This window comes from Schistocerca serialis, chromosome 2 (assembly GCF_023864345.2).
Source record: "Schistocerca serialis cubense isolate TAMUIC-IGC-003099 chromosome 2, iqSchSeri2.2, whole genome shotgun sequence".
Lineage (NCBI taxonomy): Eukaryota > Metazoa > Arthropoda > Insecta > Orthoptera > Acrididae > Schistocerca > Schistocerca serialis.
Genome location: NC_064639.1, coordinates 545,342,767 through 545,358,470, shown reverse-complemented (window position 1 = coordinate 545,358,470; position 15,704 = coordinate 545,342,767). Strand labels below are relative to the sequence as shown.

Sequence of the window (15,704 nt, the reverse complement as noted above, 5' to 3'; positions counted from 1 at the left end):
AGTGTTTGGTGGAGACGTCAGGTACTTCAAAACATTTATATCACAATGGCTCCAATTAGGCAATGTAAAAGCTGTGACCTACATGGACAGCAACTGGAATACAAGCAGTACACCATTCCCACAGTCCATATATTCAAGAGACAAATGGATTCTGAAACAGCAGTAAGTCAGCTACATGTCAGACATCAGTCTGTGTTTACCAGGGACATTGGTTAGAATGTGATGAAGTGGGTGAAAGGAGTCAGTCAAGTTGCCAAGTAAAATAGATAGGATGAGGTGATATGTTTGGCAAATGTGTACTACTATTTGTATAGCACAGCCCAGCAGTGGTTTGAGAATCTCAACAGCTGGGGTAAATTACAGGCCATACTGTAGAAAACATTTGGTGACAATTTGCAGCAATTCCTCATAGAAGAAGAACAGTTGAAGAACAAGGCCCAGTGTCATGGGGAAACTACACACTCCTAATAACAGATTGTTTTTGGGCCTATCCCACATTGAGAATCGTAGTATAACAGAGCCTGACAGACTCGCATACTTGATAAAAGTAGTCGCAGAAAACGTGCCAAAGTCTTATTATAAAGAATGTCCCAACACCAGAGAAATTCATCAAGTGGTACCAGCACATCAAGGAAATGAAACAGAAAAGGAGATATGACTGACTCCCAAATATGGTCCCTATGGCTGTTGAAGACCACCATGTCCTCACCCTCCCTCGTACTCCAGGTTGTCAGAGAAGAGAGAGAGCAATTTATGTCACTCAGAACAGGTGGACTAAGTAAGTAAGAGATAGCAGCCATGAATGTTGACTCCATACATCTGAAGTTCAAGAGGATCTTGAAGATGATGTGTATCGATCTTTAGAACCACCATTACAACATGCCAGGAAGAATAGACTTGGCCAACTTAGACTTAAACCACAGTTGTTAAACAACAACCCGGCACTGAACCAATGCAGGTACAACTAACTCCTCCACCAACGCCCCACAGAACAACAGACATTTGGAGGTCAGAGGACAGCATACCAGTATATTTTCTCTGTGGATGCCCGGGACACTTTGTACACTACTGCAGAGAAAGATAACTAGTGTTTGATGATTACTACGCCACAAGACTGGCAGACAATTATAGTTGGTCTGTAGGATGAGGCCAATTACTGCACCATAGATGGGGTTGCTCCCTATCATGTTGCCATACAGAGGAACAAGCCACTTGCTTAGCTGCTGAATTGAGGAAATCTAAGTGAGGCGACTATCCAAGAAGCAATGGACGACTGTCACCAAGATATCAGGAAGTCTCGTTAATGTCATCGTAGACCTGTATGGGCACTAGTTGAATCACTGGTTTCTTTTCCTGTAAGTTTGGATGCTTACCACCCGTAACTAAAGAAGACTGTCTGTGATACAAAAGCAATTGTGCTGAAGGCTTCAAATGGGAAATTGTACAGCTAACAAAAACAGGTATAGCAAGAGTAGTTACCAATGACAGAAGAAACTGCTTTGAATGTGTTATTTTAACAGAATGTAATCATAACATTATTCTCTGCTAGAACTTCTTGCAGGCATCACAAGCAGTCATAGATTGTGGAAGATCAGAGCTCCAAACTAACAAAGCTATTTTGACACACACACTCATAACAGTGATTGCTCTAAGTGGTTGTTTGCCATCAAAGATGTTGTTAACTTACTGAAATCAGCGACAGAAGTTCTAGCTGTCAGTACAGATGCTTAGTTAACCTGTGTATATAGATTGCAAAAAGCTACACTGGCTCACAAAAGAAATCTGCATGTCATCGTCGATCATAAATATTGTAAGTGGTCAAGGAGAACTTAGGATCACCAATTGTCAAGAGCAGCTACAACTCAGACAGCTGAACCAGTCCAGTAAGGGCAGCTTAATACAGTTGTTGGAGAACTGTACTCTAATACCAGCACAGACAACATGGGGGCAGCTACTATCAAATTGCCAATAGGATTGGGCTTGACCTGGGAACAACATCAGTGAGTGCTAGCTGTTCTGCACCAATATTCAAATGCTTTCAGATGCAGAATGGAGAAAAGACAGATCAACATGATTATCAGAATGAGATTTTCACTCTGCAGCGGAGTGTGCGCTGATATGAAACTTCCTGGCAGATTAAAACTGTATGCCCGACCGAGACTTGAACTCGGGACCTTTGCCTTTCGCGGGCAAGTGCTCTACCATCTGAGCTACCGAAGCACGACTCACGCCCGGTACTCACAGCTTTACTTCTGCCAGTACCTCGTCTCCTACCTTTCAAACTTTACAGAAGCTCTCCTGGTTCGCAGGTTCAAGGATATGCTGTTTGGACTACGTAATGCTCCAGCCACTTTCGACAATGCTTCAGTGCTTAAAATAGATGACATGTCTTTGCTATACGTGTGACATTATCTTTTTTAAAAAAGATATTTGAAAGACATCCAAGCTACCTGAAAACTGTGTTGACGTGTGTTCAGGCAGCAGGCTTCTGTCTGAATCCAAAGAAGTGCCTTTTTGCCACTTCAGAAATAAATCGAGAGAAAGTAAGAGCAGTCATAGATTTTCAGATTCGTTTACATAATTGTGAGAAGTTTCATCAGAAGTGCTATCTGTTGTACATAAAGGATTTCTGTACCAAGGAACATAACTTGCAAGAACTACTGGTGGTGAGATACCAAATTTTCCTGGGGTTAGATGCAAGAAAGAGATTTTGCTTGTGCTTGATGATGTGCTAACATTTTCTCCCATCCTAGCTTTGAATGACAGAACTTCATACCTATTCTATGGGACAGATTCAGTTCAAGTAGAAATGATGGAAGGTGCTGAGGTGACAGCTTGTGCTTCCAGACTACTCTCCAAGTCTGAGGTGAACTATTCCGCAACTGAGAATCAATGCCTTGCAGTTGTTTGGGTCCTGTTTGATTGGCAAACCATTCAAGTGGCAGCCCACCATTTTGTATGTGGGCTGACTAGCCTGAAAGATATATTTCATCAACTGATGAGTCGGGCACCGAGGCTTCAGGAATTCATGTCAGTTTGACACAAAAATGGATGCAAATATAAGGATACTGACTGGATTTCGAGACCCCTATGGTGGGACACAGCAGTCTGAATGAAATCTCAGTCATCATTGCATTAAATGGGATGCTGAAGAGAGGGAAGATCCAGCCTTGCTATAACCACAGAAGCCTGAAGAATGAGGAACCAACCAAAGGAGAATTCCAGTTAATAAAAAGAGAATCGTATAACAGCAGGGTGGCCACAAACCAAGAAAACTGGAAATATTGGGAATGATCAAGGAATTGCATGCAACCGAGAAATACCATGAAAATATCAGGGAATTTCACAAAGTACCTGGGAATTTTTTTCCAACTACCCAATGTCTTTGCTTTTTTTAAATTACCACAGACCTTTGTGCCTGCATGATCTTCACCATATAACATGGCGTCTTTGGACTGCAGCTTGAAGCTTACTTCACTTTATTGTTTGAGATAATATTGCAGTTGTTGAGACCTGTATTCGTGCTTGTTGTTCTGTAGTATAAACTATGGAAACTTTGAGTTGTGGAATGTATTATGTATATTTAGCAGTGTTCTCCAACTAATACAGGTACAGTACTTTATTTTTTATGTACAATATACTGGTTCAACAATCAAAATCTGAGTACATGCTCTACTTTTCCCTACTGGCATGAGACTTCTTGACTGTATAGACCCACTAGTTTAATTTCATATTCTGTATTACAAATAAGTACTGTTTCTGAGAAGGACTATATTTATAATACACTTTCAAAAATCATTGGTACTGCCATCTGTCATTTGTTCCATTGTTTATATTGTTGAATAAAATGTAAAATTATTATTTTTTTAAAATTTCAGACAGTTGCATTCAGCATGAGAGCACACTTTCGGAGTTATTGATAGAGTGACCCAAATTTGGGGTTTTGGAGAGAATAAAAAACAAACAGTTCTGAGAGGGCAAAATGCAAGCTTTCACAATGTGACATTTCTTTCAAGTAATTTGGGTATAACAGTTGTCAAAAGTTATGCTAAAGGATTAAAATATATTAGCAAAGTTAAAATCTACAAATATACAACTCCTCTTCAAAGCTTTGTAACTCGCCTACAACATACTAGCGCTGATGCAATTAAAACATGATTCTTCAGAAAAATTGACCGTTTCTTATCCAGTCATATGTGAAGAAAATGAACCACAAATTCAGAAAGCACAAAATACTGTCAGCTCCTTTCTTCTCAAAGAAGGAGTAAGCCATGCAGAAGTACTTTGAATGAATTGAATACACAATTTTAGTTTGCTGCAGTTCCATTCTACTCTCAATTGCACTATCGCTGGAAAAAAAATAAATAAATAAAATTATATATATATATATATAATAGAGGGAAACATTCCACGTGGGAAAAATATATCTAAAAAGAAAGATGATGAAACTTACCAAACAAAAGCGCTGGCAGGTCGATAGACACACAAACAAACACAAACATACACACAAAATTCTAGCTTTCGCAACCAATGGTTGCCTCGTCAGGAAAGAGGGAAGGAGAAGGAAAGACAAAAGGATATGGGTTTTAAGGGAGAGGGTAAGGAGTCATTCCAATCCCGGGAGCGGAAAGACTTACCTTAGGGGGAAAAAAGGACAGGTATACACTCACACACACACACATATCCATCCACACATACACAGACACAAGCAGACATTTGTAAAGGCAAAGAGTTTGGGCAGAGATGTCAGTCGGGGCAGATGTACCAAAGATGAAGTTGAAAGACAGGTGAGGTATGAGCGGCGGCAAATTGAAATTAGCGGAGATTGAGGCCTGGCGGATAGCGAGAAGAAAGGATATGCTGAAGGGCAAGTTCCCATCTCCGGAGTTCTGACAGGTTGGTGTTAGTGGGAAGTATCCAGATAACCCGGACGGTGTAACACTGTGCCAAGATGTGCTGGCCGTGCACCAAGGCATGTTTAGCCACAGGGTGATCCTCATTACCAACAAACACTGTCTGCCTGTGTCCATTCATGCGAATGGACAGTTTGTTGCTGGTCATTCCCCCATAGAACGCTTCACAGTGTAGGCAGGTCAGTTGGTAAATCACGTGGGTGCTTTCACACGTGGCTCTGCCTTTGATCGTGTACACCTTCCGGGTTACAGGACTGGAATAGGTGGTGGTGGGAGGGTGCATGGGACAGGTTTTACACCGGGGGCGGTTACAGGGGTAGGAGCCAGAGGGTAGGGAAGGTGGTTTGGGGATTTCATAGGGATGAACTAAGAGGTTGCGAAGGTTAGGTGGACGGCGGAAAGCCACTCTTGGTGGAGTGGGGAGGAACGTGATTTACCAACTGACCTGCCTACACTGTGAAGCGCTCTATGTGGGAATGACCAGCAACAAACTGTCCATTCGCATGAATGGACACAGGCAGACAGTGTTTGTTGGTAATGAGGATCACCCTGTGGCTAAACATGCCTTGGTGCATGGCCAGCACATCTTGGCACAGTGTTACACCGTCCGGGTTATCTGGATACTTCCCACTAACACCAACCTGTCAGAACTCCGGAGATGGGAACTTGCCCTTCAGCATATCCTTTCTTCTCGCTATCCGCCAGGCCTCAATCTCCGCTAATTTCAATTTGCCGCCGCTCATACCTCACCTGTCTTTCAACTTCATCTTTGGTACATCTGCCCCGACTGACATCTCTGCCCAAACTCTTTGCCTTTACAAATGTCTGCTTGTGTCTGTGTATGTGTGGATGGATATGTGTGTGTGTGTGAGTGTATACCTGTCCTTTTTTCCCCCTAAGGTAAGTCTTTCCGCTCCCGGGATTGGAATGACTCCTTACCCTCTCCCTTAAAACCCATATCCTTTTGTCTTTCCTTCTCCTTCCCTCTTTCCTGACGAGGCAACCATTGGTTGCGAAAGCTAGAATTTTGTGTGTATGTTTGTGTTTGTTTGTGTGTCTATCGACCTGCCAGCGCTTTTGTTTGGTAAGTTTCATCATCTTTCTTTTTATATATATATATATATATATATATATATATATATATATATATATATATATATATATATATATATATATATATATAAAAAAAACAAAGATGAGGTGACTTACCGAACAAAAGCGCTGGCAGGTCGATAGACACACAAACAAACACAAACATACACACAAAATTCAAGCTTTCGCAACAAACAGTTGCCTCATCAGGAAAGAGGGAAGGAGAGGGGAAGACGAAAGGAAGTGGGTTTTAAGGGAGAGGGTAAGGAGTCATTCCAATCCCGGGAGCGGAAAGACTTACCTTAGGGGGAAAAAAGGACAGGTATAAACTCGCGCGCACACACACACACATATCAATCCGCACATACACAGACACAAGCAGACATTTGTAAAGGCAAAGAGTTTGGGCAGAGATGTCAGTCGAGGCGGAAGTACAGAGGCAAAGATGTTGTTGAAAGACAGGTGAGGTATGAGCGGCGGCAAATTGAAATTAGTGGAGATTGAGGCCTGGCGGATAACGAGAAGAGAGGATATACTGAAGGGCAAGTTCCCATCTCCGGAGTTCTGACAGGTTGGTGTTAGTGGGAAGTATCCAGATAACCCGGATGGTGTAACACTGTGCCAAGATGTGCTGGCCGTGCACCAAGGCATGTTTAGCCACAGGGTGATGATCATTACCAGCAAACACTGTCTACCTGTGTCCATTCATGCGAATGGACAGTTTGTTGCTGGTCATTCCCACATAGAAAGCTTCACAGTGTAGGCAGGTCAGTTGGTAAATCACGTGGGTGCTTTCACACGTGGCTCTCCCCTTGATCGTGTACACCTTCCGGGTTACAGGACTGGAGTAGGTGGTGGTGGGAGGGTGCATGGGACAGGTTTTACACCGGGGGCAGTTACAAGGGTAGGAGCCAGAGGGTAGGGAAGGTCATTTTATATAAAGTACAATGGAACTGCAGCAAACTAAAATTGTGTACTCAATTCATTATGGGTTTGCTCTGTCATATAGACTGAGGGAATCGTTTTGCTATAAAATTTGATGAATCACTCAATGAAATCTATCAAACTCAAATGGATATAAATATAAGATTTTGGAACAATGACAGAAAAAAAAGTTTTGTACATAGTACTTAACATTTACTTTTGTTCATTGTACAAGAGCTTCTGATCATCTTATGTCATTCAAGGAAACACTTAATACCTCTCATATGCTGCAATAAAATGTTACAAATCTCTGTGGTTGGACCAAATGTTGATCATAAATTTTTTGGAGGTCTGAATTCTGAGCTGCAGTCTATTAAATAAATTAATGATCCGATGATACTTGATATTGGCGACTGCAATACTCATATCATTCGTGGTGCATTTGAATGTGGAACTGAAGCCACTAATTGGAATACTGTTCAATTATTTTATTGTGTGTTTAAAGACATGCTGACTCTTCACACTCAGTTGACAGAGTATTCAGCATCAAATCTTTATCGTAAGAAATTTTGGAACCCTTTTGGGTTTTGACTTTTGAAATTATTTCTAATCTTAAAAAAAACTGTGGTGGGTTTACAGTGTGATAAAAGAGAACCGAGTAGCACCAGTGACAAAATAGTAACTGGGGCTTCTTCAGATCCTTTTCTGCCAGTGAAATTATTATTCTTTCAGTCATTAGCAGCTTAGTCACAATCATTCATACAAGAATATTGAACTAGTGCTCCTGCAGCACTGTTTCTGCACAACTCTTTAGTGATGGTTATTCCAATTATAATGCAGAAGTTTAGCAAAGCAGATATACTGAAGTGTGTTGTCTCCTTATCAAGTATTGACTTAACTAATAAAAACAATTTGAATCTGTACAAATAGGATCTGGTACTAAAAAAGTTATCAAAGTATTGATCTTATGATTTTGAAATTTAGAAAAGATGCCACAACTGAGTGTCATAGCTTTAATAGAAAAGCTGCAATCACCCTTACTATATAATCTTATCAAAGCAATCTCATATTTTGCTCCAAGTCTTGTATATTTTCCTAAAGTCAGAAGAGGGAGATTGATAAGTTTGCTCACTATTTTGAATGCTATTTTGGATTGTGGCTGATGAAATTACACGAGGTATCAACATTTTTTGCCCTCAGTCTCCAGCACAACTACTTCTCAGAACTTATTCACAGACTAAGAAATGCTTAGATCATTTTTTGAATGAATTAATTCTTTTGCATAGCAATACATGATCATTAGTAAAAATGTTAAAGATAGTTTTCATTTTTTCTCATAGCAGCGCTAATATTGAAAGAGGTTTTTTAGTCAGTTGTGAATGCTTAGTTGAGAATATGAAGAATGAAACTTTAATTGCTCAACGATTAATATATGACTCTATCCTAAATGAAATAACTGGAGATGTTGCAGCTCTTGATTTTCCAAAATATTTAATTCATTCTTACCGGAACTTGCGTTCAAAAGTACCAGAAGAAACTGAACACCAGGAAAAAGAAGATACAATAATAGAATCAGAGGATTTTGAAAGAAAATATTTTACATCAAGAAAAGCTGAACTTTAAGCTAAGATTCAAGCATTTGATGAGTAATGTAAAAATCTTCAGTAAATTGTTCTACCAAATTTAGAATTTTAATTTGTTCTAGTTCATATGACAAGTCATTATCTTGTTTTTGTGTTACCTGTTTTAAATTTTATACATTTTATAATATTGTTAAATTACTTATAAAATGCCAATGTAGTGTACTAAAAATGAATAAAATAAACCATTTTTGTGAGTTTTGTACCATATTTGGTTACTGACAGTTAGAAAACAATTAAACTTTAATTGTCTTTAAAATACTAATAAAATTTCAAAATCGAGGAATTTTTGAATCATTTCTTTGTAGCCACCCTGAAGGGGAACTATGATCCAGTGGGGTTGAAATGGTTGATCATCATCGTAGTTCATATATGGCCAACCATCCTGAAGTTTTTTCTTGATGCCCCAACATCTGGTCACCTGGGATTCATGAAGACTCTTGATACAATGAGACGCTTGTATCACTTGTCAGGTCTCTACTGATATTTTAGACACTACTCATATGTGAGTCACTGTAAAGAATTCTAGTGATGGAAGGAGGTGCTGCAGTTACCTCTGGAGCTGCTGGTACCAGTTCCACATGCAGCAGCACCATGCCACCAAATTGGAATAGACCTCTTGGGGAATTTCCCAAAGTTGACAAACAGGAATCAGTGGATAGTAGTTTGCACTGACTGCCTTGCCTGCTATGCTGTCATCAAATCTGTGCTGACTGCTGAAGCTCCAGAAGTTGCAGTTTCATTGTAGAAGATGTCATTTTGAAGCACGGAGCGTCCCATGTGATAATCTCTGATCATGCAAAAGATGTCCACTTGATACTAGTATCAGAGGGAATTCACATTGTGACATCACCCACAGCATGACAAGTGCCTATCACTGACAAATGAATGGTCTTACAGAACAGCTTAATAAGAGTTTGGCAAACTTGCTCTCAATGTAAGCAGATGTCGAACAGTGAGAGATCGAAATACTGTACTGCCTGTCGTGATATTCACACGTAATGTGAAGTAGGACACTACAGGTTTCACACTTTTCTTCCTGTGCCACAGGCATGGGGCTGAAATGACATTGGACATGCTGTTCCTTTTCAACCAGATGGTACTCAGGACGATTATGTGGAATTTCATCACCAGGACCGAAGAAGTAAGACAGCTGACTCATACAGACCCTTGGTGCCCAGGAGAAAGATCGAGAGCACTATAACACAAAGACCATCCAGTGAGATAAGGTCTGGGAGAGTTGGTATGGATTTTTAAGGCTGTGTGGAAAGAGGACTATCAGAAAAGTTACTGAAGTGCTACTTCGGCCTGTATCATATCCTTTCTTGTGTATCGTGTGTCAAATACAAAGTCCTGGATTATAACAGTTCACAAGATGACAAAAGTGCAGAGGTGTTATCCTTGCTCTTTGTATGAAGCCCTACTACAGCCCTGGGGGATAAACCAGCACTGACATAAAGAAGTCATTTGACAAACTTCTGAAATGGCAGGTGGCTGTTTTTCCAGGAGAGGGAGCAATGCTGCTAGTTCTGCATGCGGTGTGGCATAACTGTTAGCATCACTGGCTGGTGTGTTGCTGTTCATCAGTTCAAACCAGCAATTAATTGTTATTTAGTATTTATCCTTTCTGAAAGGTTCTTGAAAGTTCTTATGTTTGTAATCTTTGTATATTCTGGAATAGTCACTGTTCATATAAATAGCAGCATTCTCTGTCCATTAGTCTAGTTCTGTTCTCCTCTCCTCTGAATGTACATTGGTGTTTGTAATAAATGTGCTTTCAGTACTAATTGCTGTTCTTGATTGAGGGTCTTGTTTTCGGATTCATACTAGTGCCTGGTTAAGATGTGACAATATAACGAAGAATGTCATTTAATAAGGATCGAAGAATGTCATTTAATAAGGATTTTTTCACAATTCATCTGGATGAAAACAGAATTATGTTCCAGAAATATTTGAGGTGAACAGCTTGGTTTGCTCACCCTGTATTTTCAGGTACCCAGCCAACTTAATCATGTTCCTATTAATAATAATTTGTTGACTGACCTAGTCCTCTTAATCTGGAATTGAAAGTGATAGCTTAAATGTTCTCACAGCACTAGATGAAGACATAAAAATATCAGATAATAATAAAAGTCCATCATTTTCCGTATGGGCTGTTGGTTCTTCAATTTGAAAATCAAGTTTGAATTTCTGCGTTGCATGACAAAAATCTGTGACTAATATAAAAAGATTTTGAAGTACCTGGCATACACACTTTTCTTCTATTCTCCTGAAAATCTTCAGTGGTCTGAAATAACATAATTTTGAACAGTTGTTATTTAAGAGAGTTTGGTGTTATCCACATTTTACACATTATAAACAACTTTTTGCAAACATTGTTCATCCAGTTTTACATGGTGTAGGTCAAGATGGTGTAGTGTGATGCTGATAGGGTAAGTCTCAGACTACAAATCCAAAGGTTCAGGATTAAATCCTGTTGGTCATAGGATTTTTTACTTACTACATTTTCATCTCTGCATTGCTTTGCACATCTGAAAAATGCAGAGTTGTACCTAGAGTCAGAATCTACATTAAATTTTAGTTTCCCCTATTGAATGTCTGGATAAGTTGGAGGAAGATGCGAGTACTTAAACTCCAATAGGGCCATTTATAGTAAGGCACAGTAGTATTAAGATTAAGCTTTTTTTCTGGAGGACAGCTTAATCATAATTACTAGATCTGACATTTTGCTATCATGTCTTCACCTGGCACACAATGTTGCATTTAAGTGGTGTATTTGTGCATGTTGTGTTGTTCGTAAAATTTGTTGGAAACAGTGTAATGGTGTGGGACAGATCAATAAGATTTTGTTGTTTCATGCTGTATCTAAACATCTGCTACTCTTGAGAAACAGTTCATTCTAGAGAAAATATTATTTATTATTTTCTGTTTTAAATATTCAGTACTTGGAGCTACAATTCTTGGAGCTACGACTCTTTGAAGTAAATACCAGATAGCCTGTGTGGACATAAATTACTTTTATTTAATCAATTATATTCACATTGTACTGTATGTGGTTATTGGTGGTGAGCATTGGTTCTTCAAAGACATTAGTTCTTATTTTTACATGTTTATTTTGTAAGTAGCCAAAATGATAATTCATGACATGTATTTCTTATGTTAATCTTTTTCTTTTCTCTGTTATACAAATTACCATGCACTTGTTAGATCTGTTGGTACTCCATATATTCTTTTATAGTGCTGCTTTTAGTATGTCCTATTTGTGTGGAATAATAAAAATTGGGTGAACATGTAGTTTTGTGTTATACTTTTAAATCATACAACCAAAAGTGTTGCAAGTTGCTTTTTATTTCTTTATAGGAAGAAAGCGACGAAAGTGCGCCAAAGTTATTTCAGACATTTGTACAGAAGTACAGCAAGAAACATGGCATTCTTCTAAATTCTGAGACATTATTTCCTCTAAGTGCTATTATGCCAAAGAAGACTGTATTGGTAAAAATTATTCCTGACAAATTGGAGTACTGTATCTTAAACTCAGAATCTATGAAGAAGTGTGCTGTGAAGGTTACTGAATTCTGTGAGAGAACATTAGAGATTGAAAAAGATGATGAAAGTAAACTTTTGTCAAAAAATAATAGTTTTTTTGCTGAGTAAGTAATGCTGATAGTAATTATCATTTTTCTACTTCGGTGTGATGTTTTCTTCTTATTACTGCTATTGTTCTACAGGTGGCAGAGGGATATACTAAATGTAGGTTTAACTACACTGGAGGTTGGATTGCATTTAGGAGGTTCATTGCCTCCAGAAATGTGGCCAAATCTGATACTACAAAACATACTTATTGTTGGTATGTAGTAATTTCAATTACACTGTTTCATTTTATGCAGGGTATTAGGTTCCACAAATGTGTAGTATTCCACATTTGCTGATGATAATTTTCTGCAGTTATCAAAGATTAGACAGTGCCATATGACACAAGAAAAATAGCAGTATTCTCTGTGGGTTGTCTGAAATTGTCCAACAATAACCAGATGTTTGAGGATTTCTCCATAGTTAGAACAAAACTGTAGGCACTCTTAAGAAGAAAGTGGAGTAGACTAAAACAGAGATAAATAGAATGACAAAGAAAGGTTAGGCATACATACAATAATGGGGGAGGGGAGGCTTTGGGAACATTAAATGAGGCACCAACCATTACTATAGTGGTGTGCACATAAGAAGGTGATTTAGTAGATGCGTTCTGCACAGAAAGATAGGGGGCATCACCAAGTGTGTGTGCTCTCCCTCCCTCCCTCCCTCCCTCCCTCCCTCCCTCCCTCCCTCCCTCCCTCCCTCCCTCCCTCCCTCACCTCTTGCTATAAAACTGTCTCTGACACTTCTTAATGTAGCCCTTGCCATGTTTGCTTTGTGCCACCTGTAATGAACACCACATCTAAACTAACATGAAAATTAATGCTAACTGTTTCATGTCCATCCAGAAGCGCAGAGTTGGCTGGTGATGGCTGAAGTGATCAATAAAGCAAAAATCAACTAATGCCACTATTGCTGCCCCTTGTTTTGATCACAAGTAAGATAGATTCCCCTACACTTTAGTCAGGGCCTTGAAGTTGGCATAGTAATACGCTCAAACTGGTTGATAAATAAAATAAGGTGGAAACTAGACAGCTGAAAGGTGTTTAATTTGACATCCTCCCGTAGAAAAGCCGAGTCCCGCAACCATCTCTAAAAAGATGGGCATACAGAGACTTAAAAATCTCAAGTTCTTATTTAGACTGAATTTCAGTGGAATTATTATTCAGATTACTTTTTTGGCTGTTGTGGTTCCATTGGTGTTATTAGTTTTCATTAGGGTGCTGTTAATTAAAACTTTCAGTTAACTGAATAACTGAAGTTAGCACTATGAATAACTGAAGTTAGCACTACAGTTCACCACATCCAAAAACCTGCGAGTTAACACTTATACTTGAGAAGGTGACCTATGCCATTTGAAACTTAAAAATTTCGATTTTCCAGTAATGTGTTTTAGATTACCTAAAACTGTTTGTCCTCCATGATAACTAAACTTGAAGCAGCCCAATTTTTCCATTGCAGATTTGGTCAAAACCACTGCTAGATTCTGAACTTTAAGTACATACTTTTCTTATCTTAATTTTTCTGTACACAATGACATGCAGCATTGATTGATTATCTCACTGACTAATACTTTCATGCAATTTACTCTAATTTGCTATATGGTGCTCATTCATATAAATAAGGAGATTCACATTGCATAAGGATAATAGTGAACATATATGTTTCTAAATTTCTAGCCGACAATATTTTCTCTAAATCAAAATCACATTAGTTCTTGTAGCTCATCAAACAAAGTAAAATCCAACTTAGCTGAATTTTAAAGCATTAAATAATTTTGTAAAATATGTTTGGTTGTACATCAGTCTTACAAATATGTTTGTTCTGTATATGAAAATTTATGTACTGATCACTGTGAAACTCAACAATTCTAATTTTTTGTGTCTAGGATCATGCAGCTAGGGAAATGTGGACTCTATATGGCTTTGCCACAACTTAGCGGCACTTATGGTCCTGGCTAGAGTTTGGATGCATTTACAATCAGAATTTCTTTTTTCTGTTGATTTTTCCCTGTTTTCTGTGGAGAAAGTGTGTGTTGTATACATGAGATTCACCAAATGTTACCACAGTGACTAAGTATGATCATGTATAATGAAAATTAAAGTGATACTTCAATATTGACATTATTGAAGGACATTGTTTTAGCTGTGGAACTGTAAATTTGCATAAAATAATAGCTCATGAAACAATGCTCACATTCAGTCAACTGCTAAAATCACACTGATATTGAGACATGTTTTGGAAAGGATTTATGTCAAGGAGCATGACAACAGACTGTAATTGTCAACTTTATTTGCAATTAACCAAAAAACCTTAAGTTCAGCTACACCTCAAGCTTTCATGAGTAAATCGAGCAAATGAACTCATAGGACTTGTTGAAGTTGATAATATGAACTGTAGTGAGTGGAAAGAGAAAGGAAGCATAACATATTGTGGTAAGCAGAAATGAGCATTATGTGAATAAATTTCTTTCAAGATAATTATTTGAGTAAGTGGATCATTCAGACAAATTTATTTGTGAATAAATTATTTGTGACTTAAATAATGAGTACTGTAGAATGCCACTATATTTTCTTTGTTTACTTCTTGTAGCAGATTCTATGGCTAGTGTTTCTTCCCTTGGCTCAGTGCAGTTTCTGTTTGACAAATAACTTATTAATGGTTTGTGCAGCAACCTGCTTCACTGGGTCACTGGGTAAAGTTCCAGACTACACAACTAAATGTTTGTGGTTGAATCCCCCATTGGTCCTACAATTTCCTCTGTTACTTATTGCATCTTTCACCTGTAACAAATGACAAAAATGCCAAATCAAGTTGTACCATGTTTCGGGTACATGTTGAAAATTTAGGTCCACCTCCAACTGGCTGTGTAAATCAGTTCAAAGGTCAGAGGAAGTCAAGAGTACATGACATTGCCTATGGTTAAGTCAGCATAAGTTGATTGCTGACAGTTGCAAGGGAGTGGATGTGGCAGCTTTGCGCATCTTCAATGCTGTAAGCTGGCAACAATGCTCTGAGCCTTAGGGACCTTCTTACGTTGTCATGACTTATAGTAAAGCACTGCAGTGTTCAGACCCAGCTTCAGGTTGAGCACATCTTTACTAACTTCAGTGCATAACAAATAAAACTTAAAAATACTTAGCAGTTACATTACTGACATGTCCCTGTTCAACTCTCCCTGCACCTACCAGTATGGTGTTGTCAAACACCATGTCTAGAGTTGCCCTCAAATATGCACAGACCAAAATTTTTCCAACACACTCAATTTTTTTAATAATCGTTCCAAGAGAGACACTGGGTTTGGGCTCATAAAAGAAACACAATATTACAGCACCCTGGTAATTTTTTTATCAATAAAGTGTCTAGAGACTATTGGAAGACTTTTCCACCTTTCTACAATAACTGCAGTTGTTGCAGCAATCAATGTCTTACCCACAATTTAAAAACAAGTAGAACATCTATATTCTATCCATGACAAAGAGAGGCTTACAACAAACTACTGACA

At 38.5% G+C, this 15,704-nt stretch overlaps 1 protein-coding gene across 3 annotated transcripts in view; it reads left to right on the top strand.

Moving 5' to 3' along the window:
* LOC126457520 (peroxisome biogenesis factor 1) overlaps positions 1-15,704 on the top strand; it is a 385,437-nt gene that overhangs the window by 84,124 nt on the left and 285,609 nt on the right. For all 3 annotated transcript variants that reach the window (XM_050093859.1, XM_050093858.1, XM_050093860.1), the window contains 2 exons: positions 11,930-12,219; positions 12,298-12,416. In XM_050093859.1, coding sequence (XP_049949816.1) covers positions 11,930-12,219; positions 12,298-12,416 — 409 coding nt within the window. The remainder of the gene's footprint in view (positions 1-11,929; positions 12,220-12,297; positions 12,417-15,704) is intronic.